The sequence below is a fragment of the Phycodurus eques genome, chromosome 13, assembly GCF_024500275.1.
Source record: "Phycodurus eques isolate BA_2022a chromosome 13, UOR_Pequ_1.1, whole genome shotgun sequence".
NCBI classification, from domain to species: domain Eukaryota; kingdom Metazoa; phylum Chordata; class Actinopteri; order Syngnathiformes; family Syngnathidae; genus Phycodurus; species Phycodurus eques.
Genome location: NC_084537.1, coordinates 6,569,298 through 6,593,117, shown reverse-complemented (window position 1 = coordinate 6,593,117; position 23,820 = coordinate 6,569,298). Strand labels below are relative to the sequence as shown.

The following is a 23,820-nucleotide window of genomic DNA, read 5'->3' as shown; positions in this document are numbered from 1 at the left end:
TTCACGGTGTATAGACTTTTTTTGTGTGTGTGATGATCAGTGAAAAAAATAATCATTTCACACTGCAAGATTGTTTAACCCAAGTCATGACATGTCTCGACTTGCTTGAAAATCAGTGAAGACTCGACGATGTTTGCTTGACTTATGCCACAGTTACTTGGGACGTGCTCGACACGTTAAAGGTTAAGACTTGATACTTACGACTTGCACACGTGACTTAACTCCCACTTGCACGTCTCAGTACAGTAGTTCCTTTTAACGTTATAAGGTCATAATTACACGTTGCTGCTTTGCCAATACATTAAAAGCAAACCGCACTCATGGCGTTAATCCCATCCATAGTCTTGCATGATCACATATGATGACGGTTTGACTGCTTGTATTTCCTGTAAATTTAGACTGAACTTGCACAACTTTACAGCATTCAACTTTGGAGATTCTACTTCACTAGACCACAATATACTTCTCTTTCCTTTGTAAGTAATAATAATTATAACAACAAAAAAAACTACTTAAAGCAAAACCTAACCTTTGTTCCACTTCTTGCATTGGACCTCATGCAATTGTACAGATGTACCTAATGAAGCCTTTGCCATTTGGGGTCCCATTTTGGGTCCGGAGTCAATTTTTATTCGGTAATTGAAAAGAAATGTTGCAAATTACTTTGTTCAAGGTGAATCATTTACACAATTTCTTAGCAAATGGCTTTATGAGTTTGTGGGTGTGAGTCTGCGTGGTTTTTCTCCGCTTTCCTCCTGCATTCCAAAAATATACACGGTTAATTGAAGACTCTAAATTGTCCGTAGGTGTGCATGTGAGTACGAATGGTTGTTTGTTTATTGTAATGTACAGGATATGTGTCCCTGCGGGCGACCAACTCAGGGTGTACCCCGCCTCTCGCCCAAAGTCAGATGGGATAGGCGACAGCACACCCGTGACCCTCGTGAGGACATGCGGTTCAGGAAATGGATGGATGGATGGATGGATGGATGCATGGATGGTGTTCTTTAGGAATCATTCATTTATGCTGAATCTGTATAAAAAATAGCCTACTATACACTTTTCTTTTATGATCTTGAGCTGAAATCATTTTGGAAACCCTAGTCTTGTTGAGTACAAATAACTTTAGGCCTTGTGAACATTTGCTTTTAATTCCATGACAGCAATCTAAAGCCTTAATCTACATTCTGATCCTTGAAAGAAGAAGAAAAAAACAACAACTAAAGATTAATAATCAACTTAAACGTATAAATGACAAAAACAGTGACCTGAAACAGACACATCCTTTCATCCAGAATAGAAGTTAACTAGAATGTACAGAACCCGGAAAATGGCATAAAAGTCTTTGCGAGTGACAACTAGTGTGCGCGACTACTAACTTGTGGTCGGGAGATACATAAACCTCACGAAAATTCAAAAATGATACCCATTCATCTCGTTTCCAAGGAGTAGCGCACCAAAAACATTGTAAATGCGTAGGTGTGTGTTGTAAAACTAAATGTACGCATTACTTTAGTTCATTACTAATTAATGAGGCACAGGAGGAACAGAAGGTTTAAACAATAAACAGACTGAGGTGTGCTCAGCATCAATGCACCACATCATCTGCCTCTGTCTGAGAAACAGCACCTGTCAGTCCAATGCATCTCCCCTGACACATCCATCTGCAGCTTCCTGTAGCCAGGTTCCAGACTGTAGACTTCATTACGAGGAGTGCACACAGAGGAACGTCAGCTACTGTTTCCACACACGGGGAGAAGATGCGAGCAGACGCAGCAAGGAATTTGCTAATGCTTCAAATGAATTGAACGGATTTGACCCATTTTACGACAACTGTTCAGGATAAATGTCCAATTCGATGCCAACCAAAACAAATAGGACCGAAACTGTTATCCTAATTATCATTTCTAGTATGAAGACTGTGATTCGAGGACTGTGGAGAGTGAGAGTGTTGATGATGCTGATGCTGATGAAGATGACCAAGACTTTGAGTTGTATTCTGGTCCTTCTGATGATAAGACTGATTCTGGTGGCCGTAACGAAGATGATGATGATGGTCACGATGGTGGTGGTTTGTATGTATCTGCTGAGGAGTCGTCACTGTCGTTTCGGAATCGTCTGTATCCACTTGATTTGTGGGCGATGCCGTGGTGTGGTTGACATTGTCTGGCAGCGAATCGTTCTTGGGGACGATGCCAATCACTGCAGTAAAATTAGTCTGGGGACGATAAAATGAGATTGCTAACTATTGATCTGGTACTGTATCTTTCGGCCTCTCATGTTTTGGTCTTCAGCGACAGTAAATAAGGTGACCACAATATTAGAAACCGCTCTCTGTGTGATGCACTTGCTAACCGAATTAACCATTTGTTTCAATTATTTCATTATTTCAAGGATCAATGCATTGTGGTTAGTGTGTAACAATGCCAAATTTGCGGATACGTCACTACTCACAGGGCAGTTGCAGATGTTTTTAAAATAGGTGGCTCTGATGGCAGCCTCAACATAGGGGAAGCGCAGGAAGCTGTACGGAAGCACTATATGGAATGTAAGGAGACCACACCTGGACAGGACATCAAAAGACAAAAAAAAAAAAAAAAAAAAGACCTTTAAAAAAAGGCGTTTCCTGATGTTGGAAATCCAAACAGTGCGTAAGAATATTATTTTCTACATTTCTTATCGGAAGTGTGTGGCCGAGTGAAAGAGTGTGTCTTACTGTACTTCTGACGAGGAGGCTGAGTTACCTGTCGTAGATTAGGAAGTCATCTTTGTCACCCTCCAGCGCCTCCCACACGTCATTTTGAAAGGGATTCTGCTGATACACTGGAACTTCAGGAGGTGTGTTTCTCTTCAGCTCCCAGTACATTGCTCTGGACAGAGGATCTCGCTCATTGACTATCATGAAGGACACCTCTGTCAGGTTGCTACGGTTCAGCTTGTCACGCAGGTCTCTAATTCTAAAGGTTAGGACAGAAAAATCACTGGGTCAAATTTCAATAAATGACAATATGTAATCCAGCAGGATGCAAGGTTATTTCTTGTGACTTGCAGCTACACTTCGTTGGTAGATATGCGGTAAAATGTTTACGGATAGACTGATTATCCCCTGGGCCGATTATTGGCTTCGATATTCGGCATTTTGAAGCATTTTTTTTTTTTTTTTTTTTTAAATCTGACAACCAATATTGAAAATTGGGTAAACATCAGTGAACTATTTATTTATTTGCATATTCAGTTAACGAAATAAGAGATGCCGAGGACTCTGGGAATCTTTATTTGTTTATATTTTCTTTGAACCTTATAAGAGATGCTGCGGAGCTCCCTGCACTTTTTTTGTGACAAATTTTAAACAAAGATGTCTATCATCTACTGTATCAATCAATATTAGCACCGCTGACTTCCAAAAAGTCAAAATGTATATATGACATGAAATGCACTTTCTTACTTGGAGGCCTGAGTGAGACAAAACTGTCAGCTAGCCTTCAGCAGTGCCACCGCCACCACACTTCCCTGCAATGCCTGCATAGGTGCCTGTCCCTTTATGTCCCAGTAGGGGGCAGGTTTACAAATCCTGGTGCCTGCGTCCTCCCCCTCGACCAACAGACTGCTTATGGAGGCCAACAGCAGACCTGGCAAGGCCGAACATGTCCACAGCAACAGGTGTGAGAACATTGTCCTCACTGGCTGCTGAAACAGACCCGCCTGAAAAAGTACATTTACATACACTGTCAATTTATCATCACCCATCTAGTACAGCAAGTTGAAACGATACATTTGGTTGGTAGACTGCAACGCACAGCAGCATGATTTTGGACACCGACCGGACAGTCTTACAATAATAATTATAATAATAATATTCCTTGTAATAAAGCAAAGCCCAACCATAACTGCTTACCTCTGTTGTATCCTTGCTGTCCTGTTCACCCAAACAAACACTTAGAAACACCTCAGCTGTTTTTGAAGCTTCTAGGCTGGACTCTTCCCCCAAATCAAACAAAGAGGTGGAGTGAAACACTGTCCACAAACAACGGAACACGTACGTAGTTAAAGTGTTTTACATTTACAAAGTCCAAGGTCTGTGCCACATTCTAAACTTTCACACAAGTTTAAAAGTGGCCTGTGTACAATCTAATCCTAAAAAAAAGCAACTGTCTTCTCACGTTTAGCTTTGATGGTACGTGACGGACACCTGACAAATATGAACGTAATGATGGAGGATTGCTGAAGATGACGACTTGATGCATTAACCACTTCATCACAAAAATAACCTAACTTTGTTGACAGATGAGGACGCAGTAACAAATGTACCAAAGTTGACTTTTCTGGCGAATACTTTTGTCGTGGCATCATTCCATCATCAGCAACCAAATTTAGAGATTCCAGTATAAACTAGTTGATTGGTCCATTGTTGTCAACTCTTTCAAAGCAGTATTGAAAATTTGAAAGCACCAAAAATCTTGTCAGATCGAGGCTTGACACGAAATAGCGCTTTCAAAATACATGGCTTGAATACGCCCATATATAATACCTTACTTAACATACACCCCGGCCGAGAAGTTGCACATTTGGGCTAAGGCCTCCACGCATAACACACAAATGTGCAGGACAAACATCATCTCTAATATACTCCACATTTATATGCGCAAATCCAATTTTGAACTGGGACTTTGCAGAAGTTGAGCCAAACTCCATGTGACTGAAAACCCACACAATTTGATCTTTGGAACAAAGCAAGAGGCCAAAATCAATGACATTCAGAACCAGAAGATCAAAGTGACAAACCCGTGCAGTTTTTTTTTTTGTTTTTTTTACACAATAAATAGTACTGTGCATAAAGTACACAATGCAATTATACAACCAGTAGTTATTTACAGACTTGCTTGTCAGCATTACTACAAAAACAACTTAACTCACAATTACCTCAATGCAAATGCTATAAGCAATACACACAAAACCACAGTGAGAATACAGAATATTGGTCATTTTTGTAGGTTCACTATGCTGCCTCAGAACAATTTATGTTTGCTATATCACATTTATTTTGTCACAATCCGGATGCAATTGGCGTCAGCCTCTGTGATTTTTGTAGTAGGCACTACAACTCACTGTAAAATTGAGTACTTTAAAAAAAAAATCAACATTATGTTAAAATCTTGATAGCAATCTTTATTTTGTGGCCCATTTCGTGCTTCCACATTTAAGTTCAAATTTTGTACTTTTATTTTTCATCATTATGGAATCATTACTGCATTATTGTGGCCCATTAACCGAATTCCATGGGACTGTGTATTCAATAAAGTTTCAACAAACATTTTGTGCTCATTGAGGGTTCTTTTGGTTTTCTACACAAGTCGTGAGACACACACAAATGTATTTTGTGTTTGGTCTGCTACTGGTCATATGGCTCATTCTGTTGCATGTTCAAGTTTCTGAACAAACCTTTTGCATAAACCTGTTAGCTGCATGCTCCTGCATCTTGTCTCAGTTCAGGACACACCAGAAACCAACAACTTCTGAGGCAAACAAAGCCTTCACTTGACGAGATCTCACATATGGTTAACGAGTTAATCAAATAGCAAAGATCAGGACAAGACACCGAGAAGGTCTTCTTCCTCATTGTCGCCAACATTTTCTGTTGGGCTATCGCAGGTGGCCATGAGTCCCAGGCCCAGTTCCGCCAGTTCCTCACAGCTCATGTCCGTCGTTACCATGATTTTGGTTTCCAAGCGGTTACATAGAGTCCGGTAGGAGGGTAACGGGTAGCCCAGCTCTCTCAGGTACTCGTAGCCTTTGGTGCCGACTGCGCTTCGGATCTTTCTGGCCTTCAGGATAGTCTCCGGAGACCAGACGGCTCGGCGAGACCGCTTGGTGAGAGACAGTGCACGGATCTGGTCCTCATACAGAAAGTTCTGGAGTCCCTTCTCAATCCGGTCGAGTCGGTAGAGACGCTTCTTCATCTCCTCTGCCTGACACACATACACACACACGCACACAGATGAATAGCTGACAAGATTTTATTTGGCATTACAGCTCCTGCAAATGTTTAGCAAATTTCATTCAAATCTCACTCGTTTTTATACAGTAATTCAAAGATTTGCTGTCGAAAACCAGGGTTTCATTTATTGTAATGGAATCCATTTATTTACCAATATGGAGTCAGTGCAGTGTTGTAATACCGTAATTTCTCATGTATAATGCGCAAATTTTTCTGAAAAATCTTCAAAAGTCAATCGTGCGTATAATAAGTATAGTAAAAATTGCTTCACAGTGAAACAAAAATTGCTTCACAGTGAAAAATTGCTTCACAGTGAAATTCGGTATATGAGTTAGTAGTGGGCGGAACGATCCAAAATATCGATACCAAATCAGTATTGTATCGGATCACTACCAGCGTGAGATTATTGATACAGTAGTTCCAGTTTCACTCTTGCATGCACTGCTTTGGCTTCACCAAACAGGTGACGCCAGAGTCGCGGTTTCGGTCTCAGCGTCACGTGACCGAGCAACGCAAGCAAGCCGCTCTCGCCGCCCTACATCAATTGGGCACTGTGAGAGTGTCGATAAAACGTTATACAAGTGCAGTCCATTTACCATTTAGCAATTTGATGATGCATCGATTTAATTTTTGAAAATATCGGTATCAGCAACACCATACCTGTATTTACTTGGGATTGGATTGATACCAAAATATGCAGTATCGTACACCACTAATATGAGTAGATATGTGTTTCAGAAATGCCATCAATTACTTTTAAATATTGTGATTTATAAGTTTACATCATATTTAGGTTCACATGAAAATGTAATGCATCTACTTCTAAATTGTGTGTCAGTATTGTGATGTAGGCAGCATGGTGGGCGACTGGTTAGCACTTCTGCCTCAAAGTTCTGAGGACTGGGGTTCAAATCCCGGCCCCGCCTGTGTGGAGTTTGCATGTTCTCTCCGTGCCTGCGTGGGTTTTCTCCGGGTACTCCGGTTTCCTCCCACATCCCAAAAACATGCACGGTAGGTTGATTGAAGACTCTAAATTGCCCGTAGGTGTAAATGTGAGTGCCAATCGTTATTTGTTTAAATGTGCCCTGCGCTTGGCTGGAGATCAGTTCAGGGTGTACCCCGCCTCTCGCCCAAAGCTAGCTGGGTAGTGATGGGATGATGATACCTCAAGGAAACCTGCAAACCCAACATCAGCCTGTCAAATAATAATCGCTAGCCCTTTTCTTAAAATATGATCTCTGTACAACTTCATTTGCTCAATTGGTTTGCTGAGTTGTTTATGAGAAGTGTTTAAAATTTGCTTAAAACCTTGTTTGTGTAAATGCTAAAATGAGTTGGTATGTAAAATATAGCAAATTTGTCTGTAATAAAATTACAGACAAAGAGTTAAAATGTTTGACTTATGTATGGAATTTTGTTAACTTAAGTGTTCAATCCTATGAAATAAAAGACAAAAAATGTATTCATTTATGCATTTTTATTGAGGAACAAAGGTTTTTGAAGTGCCTTTGCTCCAAGGCGATTTCTCCTCTCAGACACCAGTTCCCCTCCCTTACAAAAAACTCTTTCACAGGGTACAGATGAAGATGGTGAGCAAAAACATTTAAGTGTGAGTTGATAAGCTTCAGGAGCTCCCTGAATCACTCATTTTCAACAATGGTGAGTGGCTGACAGTCTTTGATGATCACGTTGACCACAGCCTCATCCACACCTTGCTTGTTAGGACCTTCAAGCCACAAGGAAATATTTTGTTACAAGCTTATTAAAGGACTGTAATTTTTACAAACAATACTACACAGACAGAGTCACACAAAGCCTTTTGTGTGTAATAAACTATTTTTATTTTTTTGTGAAAACTTCAACATACCTGGGGTACTCACACGAGTAGCTGCCAATTCTTCATTGCCATGCCGAGCTCTATAATGCCTCAGCATGGATGAAGTGCTCTTCTTATTGATGTAAGATAGCTCTGTGGAGCAGAGCCGACACTTACTTCACCTACAGTAAAATAAAAAGTTAATTTATCTGAAAACAATTCAATCCTCTTACCAGAAAAGAGTACAAACGTATTTAATGAAAAAAAAACGGACAGTAAACAATGCCCAAAGGAGAAAAAATATTTACCTTATTTGGCGTCAAAAGATCAAAATTATTCCAGACTGGGAGAAAACTTCTTGGACAGATCCATGAAGTCAGTGGAACAAGGTGAGGCCAAGCGAAAATCCAAAATCCAACAGCAAAACTCCATCCAACAAATCCGCAACATGTCGGCACAGTTTGTTTCCTTTTGTAAACACAATTCGCGGCACATCCAAACTTCCTGTATCGGTCACATGATTTTTTTCTTGTGCGCTCGGCAAAGTGCTGACGCATTAGTGTTGTTCGTCCAATCACTATAGCTGGGATAGGCTCCACCGCGCCCGCGACCCTAGTGAGGATACGCGGTACAGAAAATGGCTGGATGGATTGACGGCTGTTATGATGTACCCTAATGTTTAGTTTTGAAACTGCAGCTTTGGGAGATATTTTCCACCTCCCACGTGGCCATTGGCACATCAGCCAGCTTGCACAACGTACTGAAAGGTACACAGGTCATGTGCCCGGATAACACGTTCACTCCTAGTGCAAGATAATTAAAAAAAATAGTGGCTACACAACAAAAGCTGCAGAGGGAAGATAAACACAAATAAACTGTATTGACATTCACATTATTAAAACTATTTATGGTATTCGGGGACTAACTGACATAAAACAGCAATTTAACAACTATACAATGCCGCGAGGTATGCCGGGAAATCCTTTGATCGCGAGCCGCCATATTTTAATGATGACGTTATTGTCGTAGCACTTGCTGTCAGAGGATGTCCCAGTGCGCCTAGCGCCGTTGTGTAGGTGTTAAAATGCTGTTTTAAATCAGTTAGTACCCTAATCCCATAAATAGTTGTAATAATGTGAATGGTAATCGATCCTGTGTGTGCTTATTCCCACTATGCAGCTTTATTTGTGTTTTTTTTTATTATCTTCCAACAGGACTGAACGTGTTATCTGGGCACATGACCTCTCTAGCTTTCAGGACGTTGTGCAAGCTGGCTGACGTGACAATGGTTATGTGGGTGCTGGAAAATACCTCCGCAAAGGTACAGTGTTAAAACTGAACCCTAAGGTCCGCCACACTAAAACATACATTACTAAAGAACAAGTAAACCTTAGTATAAATAATAATGCTGATCCGACGTAATTAGAAAAACAAATTAAGAGAGGATCACCACTAATACATTGTACATAAATATATCAATGGGTAGAAAGTCATAGAAAGACATTATACATACGAAGAAGGGTTTTCCTGATTTTTGGAGTCAACTTTGGAGGTGCGCATTATACTCGAGAGCATATGATACATGAGAAATTACGGTACATCTACAGTACTTGCTTGTACTCTTTATAGAATGAACGGCTTTTATTGTTTTAATGTCCTCCTTCTATCACTGCGTTTATTATTACGGTATATGATATACTAATGTAATGTATTTTATTGACCGTTTGACGCTGCACCCACTTTCAGCAGCCTTTCATCCAAGGACAAGTGCAGCACAGCGTCTTATAATTGAGGATGTGACTGTTTAGAATTACCCAGTCACATTCAAACTCATTTTAAAATGGGAGTCAGCACACAACTGCCACATTCTAAGTGCCTCTGATTAACCTCAAATAAACATCAGCTGTTCTTGTAGGCCTTTTCTGACTTTTATTTTTGTTTTCTTCCTAGCAGAAGCCCTGAAGGTTTCGTGCTAACACTGACTGCTTTGTGGAGCTGTTTTTAATTCCCTCCACCTTGACTAAGGCCCCAGTTCGAGCTGAAGAAACGGCCCCAATGCATGCGGCTGTCACCACCATACTACACTGCAGGTGTGGTGTTCTTTTGGTGATGATGAGCGGTGTTGTGTTGGCGCAAAACATAATTTTTGTTATGGCCAAAAAGTTCAACCTTGTTTTCATCAGACCGTAACACACGTTCTCACAAGCTTTTGGGAGATTTCAAGTGTTTTTTGTTTTTTTTTGGTAAGATAAGGTCTTGCCACTCTCCCCCATAGCCCAGTCATACCGTATAAAAAAGATGGGAGACTGTTGTTGTCACATGTACTAAACTGCTAGTACTTGCCAGGAATTCCTGCAGCTCCTTCAGTGTTGCTGTCTGACAACTGGCAGCCTCCCTGACAAGTTTTCTTCTCATCTTTTAAGCAATTTTGTAGGGACGTGCATAGGGCTGGGCATTGCTACGAAGCTCACAATTTAAATAGATTTTGATTCTTCAGGTTGCAATTTGATTCGATGTTGATTTAAATGCTCCAATATCGATTCAGTAAGAAGTAGAAATACACAATTAAGAGTACATTTTGGCAATTTTGAAATATTTATTTTTGATGGCACGTAAATGTCGTATGTCACGTCACATTTTTCAAGCAATACAACATCTGAAAACAGAAATTTGCACATAACTTATTTGTGCACATGGAGTGCAGAAGTTTTTTTAAAAAACATGACGGCTGTGGATGAACACTGAAAATGTAAAGTGCATGTATTTGTTTATTTCCTCTTCGAAATTCTAATTAAAAAAGTACAAATTGTGTACAATAACTTATTAATACAAAAGTAAACACATTATCACATCTCTGTATTGAAAAAGTGCATGCATACTTAAACAATATTTCTTTACTTATTAGGGTTAAAGTTACTATTATTAGCAAGGTTTTTAAGTAATACCTAATGAAGTAGCATGTTTGCGGCATTCTGACAATTGACGCCACTTTCTTCGTCAAACTCCATTCATATTTTGCCTCTGTCACCAAGTTCGCTATATTGCTCCCTGTTTAGCTTCCATTGTAGGGCTCCAGTCTGCAGAACATTTAACACTAATTACTATTCGTTAGAAATTAAATGAGAAGTGACTGTTACGTACAGAAGGGACTGTCGCTCTTCCTGCCGACTCAAACGACCCCAAAACTCCCGTCTTAACATTGTGTACACCTTCAGAACGGCGACTTCTGACGCGTTTTCATGATGGTAATGTGTATTGTGGTTTGAGTGTCTTTTGCCCATTTCCCGTATTCTCGATTTACAGGGGAATCCAAATTGACCCTAAACGTTAGATGTAAAAGAAAAGTCACTCGCTTCACGCTGCTGCTGCCAGGGCTGCTTGCTTTGTTCTCCATTTTCCAGTTGAGGATTGCTGAATCGATATTGAATTGCAATGCACTGATGAAACAATATTTTTACCCACCTCTAGATGTGCAGTTCTTGGAAATGATGATAACTGTCTTCACTTCGTTCCATGGCATATGTAAAGCCTTAGAAATTATTTTGTATGCTTGCCCTGTTTGATACCTTTAAAAAAAATGATGATGCTGCAGAAGCTCTCTGCAGACCGTGACTTTTGATGTATGTGACAAAGAAAATGTCAGAAAAAGCCTACTAGAACAAGTCGGATTTATTTGGAGTGACAGGTGTGTGAGGAATCCCATTTAACATAAGTTTGAATATGAGTGGTTAATTGTGAACACAGCCACATTCGCATTTATAAGAAAGTGTGCAACCACACGGTCATTTCACTTCTCAAAATGATTTTTTTTTTCTTCTTAAATTGAGAATAAGCACCGTACAAAATGGATGGATGGAGTTGTACACGTTATAGGTCACATTAATGGTGGAAAAAGTTTTAAAATGATTTATCGAGGTCTCATTGTTTTATATCCCACAAAGCTGGCTGTTTTAACAGTGGTGTGTAGACTTTTTATATGCACTGTACAAGTAAGTAGCCAGCAATTTGCCATCATTAAGCACTTTCTCACCTCCTTTTGCAGTTTCATGGTGTGCTGCATCTCTTTCTCCAGCTGTTTCTTCAGGAGGTGACATTGTGTGCAGGACTGCTGATCCAGAGCTGTTCTATCTCCATCCTCCTCTTCCAGGCCGAAGAAAGGAGTGCGTCTAGCATAGCCATGGTCGCCAACATTCAGCTCCTTCTCCACTACGGACAGAATGCAACCACTCAGTCATGTATTCCCTTTTTCTGCTGTTCACATGGTTTTGGACTATGTTATGGATCGAAGGAAATTTCCTCCCAGTGAAGAAAACCTCAACCAAGGATGCTAATAAAAGAACATTACATTTTTACATAAGGGGAATCACATTTAAAGCAGTAGCAGTCCTGCTGCGTTCACCTCTCTTTACAATTGTATTGTAATTAGAAATATTAAAAAAAGATACGTAGGGGGCATCCGTAATGTGACCCACCCTTGCATGATGCCGTTGTTATTAAAGTTAGAGACTTAAGTGTTGTATTGGTTTTACATCTTTCCACTCGTATCAGCATCCACAGTACCTGCAGAACATATTCGACATGCATTTGATGAGGGAGGATTTATGGACTATTCTGCAACTTGCACACCAGGAAGCCATTTCAATCAAGTTTTTTGAGCTTTTATCTCCTTTTGTATGGACTATTCAGTGATTCCCAACCATTGCGTTGCGGCCCATGAGGACCCCCCACACACCGAGCGATGTGTGCACGTTTCTGCAACTATTTTTCATGAGCGCTCACCCGTCGGCCATTAGCTTTGCTATGATTAGAAATTTGAATTGCAGGTAAACAGTGTGGCATCGTCACGGATGTAACGACCAATTCAAAAACAAAAACGTCATATCACATAAGCTTTCAAAACAAAAATAACATTTCTGGGTGCGAAGTGAGACCCAGCCAGCCACTGCCAAGCTGTACCAATACAGTAACATACTAAGGCTTCACAATATATTGTTTGTTTTTTCTCGAGAGGGAAAAGGAGAAATGTGTGTTGGTTTTCATGTTGATGTATTCTATCCTGTATTTTTTTTAACATCGCAAAAAAATATTGCAGGGTTAAAGAAAATCGCAATGTCATTTTTTTCCAATATTGTTTAGCCCTAGTATATCCATATATACTCCTCTCGTGCCAAGATTTCACACAAAGCAAATTTGTGATTAAATTGAGAAGAGATCATCATTATTTCAGTATATATATTTTTGATCACATTATTATTCGCTTGTGCGCCCTGTGATTTTTCTAACATGCCACAGCTCAACCAAGGTTGAGTTACACTGTACTAATATATTTAAGATTAAATCTGTCTCACAGTTCTTAGGTCCTGGGTTCAAATCTGGCCTCCCTGTTTGGAGTTTGGATGTTCTCCCCGTGCCTGCGTGGGTTTTCTTCGGGTACTCCGGTTTCTTCCAAATCCCCAAAACATGCATGGTAGGTTGACTGAAGATTCTAAATTGTCCGTAGGTGTGAATGTGAATGATTGTTTGTCTATATGTGCCCTGCAATTGGCTGGCGATCATTTCAGGATGTACCCCGCCTCTCGCCAAGAGTGAGCTGAGATAGGCACCAGCACGCCTGCAACCATAGATCCTGCGAGGATAAGCGGTAAAATGGGGTTGGGAAACTGACATTGAAACATAGATCTTAAATTACTGCACAAAAAAAACACATTAGACCCGTCGGGGTTAAACTACACACATTGTGCCGTGATCAAAAGATAAAATAAATGTCAAGTAAGTAAGTAGATGTAGAGTACAGTAGAGAAGAAGTTACCTAGCTCAGGTTTCAAGGGTAGCATAATAAACGGAGCAGTAACCGCAGGGTATGGAGGGTCTCCAGCACTGAAGAGAGTCGGGATGGCATTGGGCTTCAATTTCTTTCCTCCTGCTGGAGACTTTGCCAATTCTTCAAACTGACTCGGCTCAAAATGGTCCTAGAGTATTAAGAAAGGATTAGGCAGAGATAATGTAAATGATTGAATCACTTATATATATATTTTTTTTTTATTTTTATTTAAAAAAAGACATCACAGTGTTGAATGCAAAGATAAGGTGTAGCTGAATGACTGGCACACATGAAAAGATGACCCTCATCAGCAACAAATATAATTTTTTTATTTAAATAAAATCCCTGCCTTTGAATATTTCCCGCTAATACATCACTATGATTATTATCTCCATCAAGTTTCCCCCCCCCCCCTACTAAAAGAATGACTCACTTGACACAGTCTCGAGTGTGGAGTTGGTTCAAAGTCACGTCGGCAATTTACAACCCATTTCTTCTTCCTGACAGGGTCTTTGGGGAATCTAAACAGTTGTTTCCCTATGCTGGTTGAATTGGTGCAGTTAGGAGCCGAGCATCCACCCATTGCACACGAAAAAAAAAAAAAAAAACCTGCGTCAATGTTATTATTTTTTTTGTTATATTAACAGACAAGCTCGGTAAATTTTATCCATTACTTTGTGGAAATAAAACTTTACGTTTTTGGAACAAAAATTAATTATTCGTCTAATATTAACTCACTCACATAACAAGGCTGTCCAGCAAATGAATTGTACCGTATTAAACCAAATAATGCAAAATAGTCACATACAACTCAATGTTTCCTTACTTTGTTTGAGCCAAAATGGCGACCTTCGGTTAGCTAGTTGAGTATGTGACGTAATTTATATGTCCGCAGCAAATGCCTGATTAAAAGAAATACACGGGAAAAAAAACACGTTAATGTAAGAGATAGGCAGAATAAAGTATGAAATACATTAAATAATAACAATGATAATTATTAGATTGCAATGTAATGAAGATATTATATTGACATCTTAGATAATAATGCAAATAAACGTTGCGGGTAAAACAGGCTTATGGTAAACTCTCTATGAGTATGACACCACAGGACCCGTCGAGCACGTTGTGTCCATGTTTACTTGCCCATTCAAAATTACCTACACTTAGTCGGCGCTTCTTAAAGTGATTCTTATTGAGTTAGTAGCTTAGAATGAAGACAGTTGAGGGTTTGCTCAGCTACCGCAAGTAAACGTAGAAGTGACCAAGTGCGGTATTCCTTTTCGCTGCCAAGTAGCTTTCACTTGGCGAAATGGCGTCCGCATTTGTCGTCCCTGTTATTGATGTCCAGAATGGCAATTTCAAAGAACTTTGGCCTGCTATGGTGGTGGCAATTAAAACAGCTTCATTCGTTGCTGTTGATACGGTAAGTGAATGAGTACCACAGTATTACATAATCCAAAAATATGTTGTTCGTTACGTGGGTGGTGAATCTGGACGTTCACAAATAAATGACCCGGAATTATTGCGAATGATTGTTGTAGGAGCTGAGTGGCCTCGGAAATAGAACGTCATTGCTTGCAGAGTGAGTTAAAAATGTCCTAACGCTCCCACTTTACACATAAAATTCATAAGATTGTTTTTATTTCTTTATTTATTATTATTATTTTTTAAATATATTTTCTTTAAAATTGCGGTTCAGGTCTATAGAAGACAGGTATAAAGCTATTTGTCATGCAGCCCGCTCTCGCTCCATCCTCTCCTTGGGAATTGCCTGCTACAAGAAGTTCAGCGATAAGGTGCAACAAGATGATGCATTTTCCAATTGCTGTAAAATGTGTGACATACGTGTGTGTCTCTCGTATGTAGAATGTAAAATAGCATAAGCCCAGCTGACTGGATCGCTTTGGTTGTGTTGAAACTTTAAAATCTGCCCTCCTTCCTTTTTATTTAGGCTGCAGACACACACCTGGTTCAGGTGTACAACCTCACCTTACTGTGTTCGGAGGAGTACATAATAGAGCCCCAGTCGGTCCAGTTCCTGGTACAACATGGATTTGACTTCAACAAGCAGTATGCAGAAGGAATCCCGTATCACAAGGGTAATAATAAGGTAACGATCCCATTTGAGCCTGTCGAATTTTCTTACCTGCCAGTCAAAAGCTCAATGGTCTTCGCACCTGTCATCTTGCAGTCATTCAACTGCATGCTGGGGAGCCAAACATACCCTTGGAATTTGTGGTGAAGCTTTGTTTCATCAGATTATAGATATCGCCGGTTTCCTCCCACATCCCCAAAACATGCATGGTAGGTTAATTGAAGACTCTAAATTGCCCGGTGGTGTGAATGTGAGTGCAAATGGTTGTTTGTTTTTATGTGCCCTGTGATTGGCTGGCGACCAGTTCAGGGTGTACCCCGCCTCCTGCCCGATGATAGCTGGGATAGGCTCCAGCACACCCGCGACCCCGGTGAGGATAAGCCGCACAGAAGATGAATGAACGAATGAATGTCTCCTCTTCAGCCGTACCGCATGACTACGAAACTTTGGATAGGTTTTAAAGTAAGAAAACAGAATAGCAAACCTGTCGCTGCCATTAGGGACCTCATTGACTGGACTAGCGTGGGAAAGGACCTCTCATGTTTTAGTTCTCAGAACCTTTTTGATTAATGTTGTGTGCAGGTCTTTACTGTACACTAAATTGAACAGGCAGTGTTTATTTTAAGATGGTGTTATGTGCTTTGCTAGTGTTAGGAACTAGATGAGTGGCTTTCCTTTTTATATGCTCATTTGATTTAGAGTTTGGCTTTCTTTCTCTTCTTTGAAAGGGAGGATCAGACAATCAGGGTGTTCATATCCGGGCTTTATTTACTGAGCTACTGCGTGCAAGAAAACCTCTGGTGCTCCACAATGGCCTCATTGATATTGCGTTCCTCTACCAGGTAGGATGTGCATACTCACGCTTTCATTTAGGGATGTCCCAATCCAATTTTTTCACTTCCGATCTGATACCGATATTGCAGCCTTGAGTTTTGGCCGATACAGATATTGGTCCGATCCGATTTCAGCAATCATCATACATAATTTACTTATTTTGTAGGATGGAATGTTAAAAATGTCTTGATCAAATAATAATAATCAAACAGAGAACAATAATCAGCAAGACCCATTTATTATTATTACCAATAGGTTAAATAAAGTAACTGCTGTGCACGTCTTGACCTCTGAGGAGCAGTGTGGTGCACACAATGAGATACACACTTGCAGTAACAAAGAAAGTCGAAGTCACTGTTGAATATTGTCAATATAACTCGTTTTCACAGCGTTTGAAGAATATATGCCAGAGTGTATTGTTATATTGCCTGTTTGTATGTTTATACATCGTTTGTGTAGCAATATTCATTATTTTGAAAGATATAAGTGCCCCGAGTTTGATTTTTATTTTCATTAGCTTGTCCATTATGTTTTTCATTCGTTGTGTGTTAGCTTTGAGCTGGCGAGTTTTGCGACCAAAAGCGAAGAAGGAAACGTAAGTCTGTGATGTATTTGAACGTTCAATAGGTGTAATTATTTTGCTAAGTCTGTTTAGGTTTACAGTGAACTTCAACTAGGGTGTACATAGTTTACTTTAAGCAAGCAACATTCACTCGTACTCCTCACTACTAAGTTAGCACCTTAGCAACCTGTTGTTGTGATCATGTGGACCCTGCATGTTGTCCGGGCGCTACTGGATAGAAGTGCTGGAGCGGTGCATGGAATGGACTGCTTGTATAAGAGTGGTTAAAAAAAAACCTGGTGATTTTAGATCCAGTCCGATGTGATCCTTGTTTTTTTGCTGACATCGGACCAATTTCTGACCTCAAAGATTGGCTTGGGACACCCCTAGTTTTATCCTTTCTTGTTTTTTGATACTACATTAAGGTGAGAGCCTCCTAAACAGATAGTTTCCGGAACAGGTAGTTAATGGGTGGTTTGGGATATCAACTCTTTGGCTGCTTTTTCAGGATGTAATAAGTGACTGTATTACAATTAATTATTATTATTATTTTTATTTTTAAGAATTTCTATGCACAACTACCAGATCATTTAGCCACCTTCACAGCCGACCTTTCTGAGATGTTTCCTGCTGGCATCTTTGACACTAAATACATAACAGAATTTGATCTTCGCTTCAGTGCATCATACCTGGAGTATGCCTATAAGAAATGGTGTGTATTTTCTTACTGTATGTTTATGCTCATAGAAAAATCTTGCTTTGAAAAAGTCATGGATAAATTGTAATCATCTGTATGCTGATACTATTTTTTCCTTTATTTGGCTTCTTGCCTGCATTTCTCTGCTCCTTCTAGTAAGTTGGATAATAGTCGAAATGTGGCCTCCGGTGAAGCTGGTCGTCGTGTCTACCTGGAGTTCTGTCAGTATGTTGGCCCCATGTCCCGCTATGTGGACTACAGATTTTGTCCAACTGGGGCCCCTCTTGCGGTGGAGGCTGACATCTGCCAGCCCTTCTCGGTGGGTTTACCTAAGCTTTGATCACATTTATTTTAGTCCAAGTAAGTAATAATGTTCTGGATGTCATGCTTGGTTTGAAGAATATTGAACAGGAATCAGTCTGGAGTGTACTCATCTGAATTTAGATATTAGGTAAATACAGATTGTACACATGAACCGCTTCCATTCCAAACTCCAACTCTATAAAAAGCATATAAAATGTTCCAACACTCATTTCTGTCAAGTGCGGGATTGATTTTCCACACAGGGAGGCTGGAGCCGTGATACATTTTTGTATGACATGCACTATTTTTACAGAAACTTGCAAGTAATCACTGCAGTAATTATTCAATTGCGGTATTGAGGAAATTATCTTAATTAAATCCAGATTATGACTTTTTATGTGGTCGGGCAATTCACCTCTCATGTTATCAGCTCTCCTTTTCTGAACTTTTCTCTGTTGGTTTGTCTGGCAGTCCTTTGGTTGGTGTTCAAAAGGCACCAAGTGTCCGTTGTCCCATGACACGGACCTCATCATTCTGCAAGATGATAACTCCAAGGAAGACAAGAAAAAAAAGAGGAAGCGTCAGAAGAAGAAAAAGAGAGACCAGGAACAGAAAGATTGCTCTATTTCGGAAGGTGCTCCCCAAAACAAAATGCCCCATTTGGAATTGACTCCAGAAGACGGCCATCAAGGGGCAACCGAAGGGTGCCTGGAAGGTGCAAATTTGATAGATGGTAATATAAACGCCCAACTGCATGAAGGGGAAAACCTGAAAACAGAAAGCGAGGAGAACAAAATATGTGAGGACAACGCAGAGTCCACAAAGACTGAAACGACTACCGGAAGAAGTGAAAATAAGGCGGAGTCGGGCACGCACCGGGCTGGGTTTGATGCCTTCATGACAGGCTATATATTTGCCCACTCATGCACCCTGGTGAAGGAGGGCGAAGCGAATATGATAGGGCTTCCCAACTCCATCAATAAGGTCTATCTCAGTGGCAAGGCAGCACCGCTCAACATTGTCAAGAGTACCTTCTCGAAGTCATCCAAGGCCCATGTGCAGAAGATGGAAATGGTTTGGGGAAGCAAGCAGTAGAGGATAGTTTAATAACTTTTTAAAAATGACATTCAAACTGATACAGGCTTTGGTATTCTTGTATTTTAATTGGAATTATGATTATTATCTAAAACAGCTTGCTGACAATAAATGAGCTCTGTCTTATTTTTTGTTTGTTTTGTTTGTAATGAGACAAATATTTGTAAAATAAAAATATCCCAGCATTTCTGTAGCAGTATTTTTTCTGCACAGAGCTAAAACATTGTACTCGACCTAAGACATATACAGTATCGACATTTGTAAATGATTGCGGTTGTAGTTTGTAGTGGTGTATTTGAGACGAGTTCTGAATCTTAGTGAAGTGCAACAAACTCTCAATCTTTCTCTTTTATATATATATATATATATATATATATATATATATATATATATATATTTTTTTTAAAGGACTACAATTACAGGTAGTACCAGTTGTGACTTTTAACGAGTCCAACAAACAAGACCCACTCCTGTACATTATACTGTTAGGGTTACGCAAGTTGCCATTTACGAAGCCAAAAACCGACTGAGCCATCCATCCGCCCATTTTAATAAATCCACCAGCACGCTGTAACAGCCCGGCAAACGAATGTGCCTACGGAGCGGCCATGTTGGGAGGGTCGACTTTCTCATCAAAGGTCATGGATGGACATTGAAATTAAAAGTCGTAACTTGCTCATTTCGAAGCCTATTTTTCACGAGGTTTACTTGTTTGTAAACGCGTGTGATATGAACACTGAACATTTAGACCCCCCCCCCCACCCCCCAAAAAGCTAGAGAAATACACACACATGGCGTTGCGTTTCTTTCTTTTCTCCTTACACACATGGAATGCGCTGACGACTTTGCCCTCACTCGTTGAGCATCACCGTAGGCACGCAGCTTAGAAGGGGCGTATTGTAAAAACCTATTAATATCTGTGTGCAAAAAGAGGAGGCAATTTCCGATATAGGTACGAACACTAGCTAAGCCAACGCGCTCTATCTGCCGGGCACACCGCGTGTCGAAGTTGCGGCCATGTTGGAGAGGTCGACGTTCCCATCAATGGCAATGCATGTACATTGAAATTAAATCGCAATGTCTCTCTAAATTGCCCGTAGGTGTGCACGTGAGTGCGAATGGTTGTCTGTTTGTATGTGCCCTGCGATTGGCTGGCAACCAGTTCAGGGTGTACCCCGCCTCCTGCCCGATGACAGCTGGGATAGGCTCCAGCACGCCCGCGACCCTAGTGAGGAGAAGCGGCTCAGAAAATGGATGGATGAATAGACCATTGTTTTGCTGAGGTTCGCACCCCTATTCCCCTTGTCCGTTATGTCCCCCTGTCCCCTAAACCCCCTTTCTGTCCGGTTGCATATTCAGTAAACACAATAATAATAATAAAATAAGTAGATGTAATATTTCAAACTCCTCTGACATACAGCAAAACTGTTCTAGTACAAAATACTTACAGATTCACCATTCTTCATGGCCATGCAGCTGAACAGGACAGGTTGTTTGGATGGGTGGATAAATAAATAACTTGTTTGTTTCTCAACCTATTTTAATTGAATTATTGTAATTATTATTGTAATTTTGCGTCGTTTTTAGCAACTTTGCCCTCCCTAGCTTAGCGTCACCGTCGGCACGGAGCTCAAGATGGCCGCGTCCTAGCTACCGCCACATATCTGTGTGATTTCCGGCGTGAGCGCGTTGCACAACGCACAAGGACACTCGTTACGCCGTCACGCTACGGATCGAACTGTATTGTACTGTATATTTTATGATAGCCCTATGGCTGAATAAAGTCCTCTTTCTTTCGTGAAATCACATCAAGCAAAAAAGTGCCTTCCGCGAAATGGAAAATGATGAAATCGACTACAATATTGTGTTTCCAGATGAAGAGACAACCGGTGAGCAGCGCCCATTGCACCTTCCACCTGTGCCGCACGAGGCCATTGAGTTATCTTCGCTTTGGGGCTTTCGACGCAAATGTCGCGACCCCTTCGGTTTCCGCTCGCTCGGTCGAGATGAGCGATGTGATGCCGCGATGCACTGATGCTCTTGCTTCCTTTTTTTTTTTTTTTTTTTTTTTTCTTCCCCCCAGAGACACACTGGCAGGGCACAAAAGAGCCTGTCGTCATATTGCTGGGATGGGCAGGCTGCAAAGACAAACACCTGACTAAGTACAGCTCCATCTACAACGAAAAGGTTCAAGCATGAATATCTTCAATGTATTTGTGCGTTTTCAAGCTCATTTGCATCCTTCTCTTTGTGTGTGTGCGTGCTTGTCCCCCAATACAGGGATGTGTCACCATCCGTTACACGGCTCCTCTCAAGACGGTATTTGTCTCAGAGTCGTTTGGATATAAAGAACTCCGAAGTACGGCCCTCAAATTGCTGGAGGTCCTCTACGACTACGAGGTGGAGCGCAGTCCGGTTTTCTTCCACGTATTCAGCAACGGCGGCTTCATGCTGTACAGATATATGGTCGAGCTCTTGCGCGAGGACAAACAGTTTCGTTCCCTGTGTGTGATCGGCGCCGTTGTGGACAGCGCCCCCGGTAGTGGGAATGTCCTCGGGGCGGTGCGGGCGCTGGCGGCCACTTTGGGGCCTAAAGTGAAGCCTATTTTGAAGTACCTCCTGCTAGCCCTCTTTGCGGTGACCGTTTTCCTGTTACGAATCGTGCTGTACCCCTTGACGAAGTATGTGCACAAGAACCACTACGACGCGGTGCAAGAGAGGCCGCCCGCCTGGCCTCATTTCTTCCTCTACTCTCGCGCCGATCAGGTCATCAAGCCGAGAGACGTCAGGCTCTTTGCAGACACCCTCGAACTCAAGGGCGTTCCCGTAGACAGTTACGATTTTGTCTCCAGCGTCCATGTGAGTCATCTCCGGGAATATCCGGAGCAGTATACACGCGAGTGCCGCAATTTCCTGAGCGCTTGTATGAAGGAGGGCACAGATGGGGCGCACGCGACCAAGAGACGGCGGGTGCAGGATCGGTGAATCGCAAGCAGAATTCTCCGGGAGCGTTGTTTGTTTCGGATAATCGGACATGTACCGCAATTGAATTCATCCGTCTCTCTCGAGTTGCAGTCATTTTGAAACCATTCCCTCGCAAGTGTTATTTTATTTTGCCTTTTTAATAACGCGACTGAAACAGGTAGTCGATTCACACCGTATGAATGGGACTTACGATATTTTTGAGGAGGACAAATGACCACTAATGTGGTTGCGCAAGTGTGCACATCCTCTTATGACTGGGCTCATAATTAACCGCCGTGCTTCACTCGGTACGATATTCTTTTTGGTGACGAACGATATTGTGTCGGCGCTGAACGTACCGGGCAAAAAGTTCAATCTCGATTTTATCGGATCATGAAACATTTTGGCACCTTTTGTTGTTTTTGTCAAATGAAAGCAAGGTTGAAATCGAGTGTTGACTTATTACAGCCACTGTTTGTGTCCTTCACAAATAGCGTCTTCTCCTGAACTCATGTGCCTTCAGTGAATCAGAATGCTAATAAAAGATCTCAACCATACTTGCTTATACTGTAATTTGTACAGAATTACACATTCCGCCTTTTATAAAATCAAGAATGTATTTTATTTCAGTAGTTTTATTCAAAAAGTTAAACTAATCCATTCACAAGAGACCGAGTAAAATATTTGATGATTTCGTTTTTGAGTAATTTTAATGATTATATCTTGTAATGTACAAACCCGCCACTAGGGGTCAGAAGTCAGTGTTTTAAGACAAGTTAAATATTGAGGATTGCGTTGGTAATGACATCGGGCATAAAAAATTGTCCAAATATAAAATGCAAATCACAGACTTGACTTCCATACAAGATCAGTCGGGTCCCGATTTAACGATGGCAGCGAACGGTGCTTTTGACCTTTACAGGGTCCAGGTAGAAATGGGGCTTCTCGTCGAACATAAAGAAGAGGAGAGGTAGACCGATTGGGGGATAGAGAAGAGGAAGGCTCGGATTGTTGGACTGAGAAAGGTGGAACATTGAACAATGACGTGCGGTAAGGGGAGGCAGAGCTGCGCCTGCATGGAAAGAGTAAATACATATTTGTATAGATACATACACACACAGTTGGTACGGAAAGTATTCGGACCCCCTTAAATTTTTCCCTCTTTGTTATATTTGCAGCCATTTGCTAAAATCGTTTAAGTGCTTTTTTTTTTTCTTCCTCATTAATGTACACACAGCACCCCATATTGACAGAAAAAAACAGAATTGTTGAAATTTTTGCAGATTTATTAAAAAAGAAAAACTGAAATAACATGTATTTAGTTGAAGCACCCTTTTGAGCTAATACAGCCATGAGTCGTCTTGGGAATGATGCAACAAGTTTTTCACACCTGGATTTGGGGCTCCTCTGCCATTCTTCCTTGCAGTTCCTCTCCAGTTCTGTCAAGTTGGATGGTGAACATTGGTGGACAGCCATTTTCCAGGTCTTTCCAGAGATGCTCAATTGGGTTTAAGTCAGGGCTCTGGCTGGGCCGTTCAAGAACAGTCACGGAGTTGTTCTGAAGCCACTCCTTCGGTATTTCAGCTGTGTGCTTAGGGTCATTGTCTTGATGGAAGGTGAACCTTCGGCCCGGTCTGA

General features: G+C 41.0%; 4 protein-coding genes and 1 long non-coding RNA gene across 8 annotated transcripts; 2 read left to right on the top strand and 3 right to left on the bottom strand.

The window, feature by feature from the left end:
- Positions 1-1,198: 1,198 nt before the first annotated feature.
- Positions 1,199-3,971, bottom strand: selenop2 (selenoprotein P2). 2 transcript variants are annotated; one of them, XM_061694011.1, is made up of 5 exons: positions 3,896-3,971; positions 3,446-3,702; positions 2,745-2,957; positions 2,455-2,563; positions 1,199-2,218 (listed from the first exon to the last, which is right to left on the bottom strand). In XM_061694011.1, the coding sequence occupies exons 2-5, from the start codon at positions 3,670-3,672 to the stop codon at positions 1,895-1,897; spliced, it is 873 nt and encodes a 290-aa protein (XP_061549995.1). In that variant the 5' UTR covers positions 3,673-3,702; positions 3,896-3,971; the 3' UTR covers positions 1,199-1,894. The 2 variants fall into 2 exon arrangements, with proteins under 2 accessions (XP_061549995.1, XP_061549994.1); XM_061694010.1 differs by lacking the exon at positions 3,896-3,971 and having other exon boundaries at positions 3,446-3,747.
- si:ch73-382f3.1 (uncharacterized protein LOC100151273 homolog) lies at positions 3,802-15,102 on the bottom strand. Of its 3 annotated transcripts, none has more exons than XM_061694014.1 (4): positions 13,621-13,708; positions 13,160-13,437; positions 11,842-12,017; positions 3,802-5,966 (listed from the first exon to the last, which is right to left on the bottom strand). In XM_061694014.1, the coding sequence occupies exons 2-4, from the start codon at positions 13,365-13,367 to the stop codon at positions 5,583-5,585; spliced, it is 768 nt and encodes a 255-aa protein (XP_061549998.1). In that variant the 5' UTR covers positions 13,368-13,437; positions 13,621-13,708; the 3' UTR covers positions 3,802-5,582. The 3 variants fall into 3 exon arrangements, with proteins under 3 accessions (XP_061549998.1, XP_061549996.1, XP_061549997.1); XM_061694013.1 differs by lacking the exon at positions 13,160-13,437 and adding an exon at positions 14,066-15,102 and having other exon boundaries at positions 3,811-5,966; positions 13,621-13,780; XM_061694012.1 differs by lacking the exon at positions 13,621-13,708 and having other exon boundaries at positions 13,160-13,595.
- On the bottom strand, positions 7,458-8,520 carry LOC133412008 (uncharacterized). The gene is made up of 3 exons (XR_009769716.1): positions 8,120-8,520; positions 7,863-7,993; positions 7,458-7,721 (listed from the first exon to the last, which is right to left on the bottom strand). It is a non-coding gene; the product is annotated as an uncharacterized LOC133412008 (long non-coding RNA).
- On the top strand, positions 14,733-19,403 carry toe1 (target of EGR1, exonuclease). Its single transcript, XM_061694009.1, has 8 exons — positions 14,733-15,055; positions 15,174-15,214; positions 15,332-15,428; positions 15,584-15,742; positions 16,456-16,569; positions 17,687-17,835; positions 17,977-18,139; positions 18,595-19,403. Exons 1-8 carry the CDS (start codon positions 14,942-14,944, stop codon positions 19,216-19,218), a joined length of 1,461 nt encoding a protein of 486 aa, XP_061549993.1. The 5' UTR covers positions 14,733-14,941; the 3' UTR covers positions 19,219-19,403.
- A 1,515-nt stretch (positions 19,404-20,918) lies between these two features.
- tmem53 (transmembrane protein 53) lies at positions 20,919-22,729 on the top strand. The gene is made up of 3 exons (XM_061694016.1): positions 20,919-21,107; positions 21,302-21,405; positions 21,499-22,729. Exons 1-3 carry the CDS (start codon positions 21,053-21,055, stop codon positions 22,201-22,203), a joined length of 864 nt encoding a protein of 287 aa, XP_061550000.1. The 5' UTR covers positions 20,919-21,052; the 3' UTR covers positions 22,204-22,729.
- Positions 22,730-23,820: the final 1,091 nt, after the last annotated feature.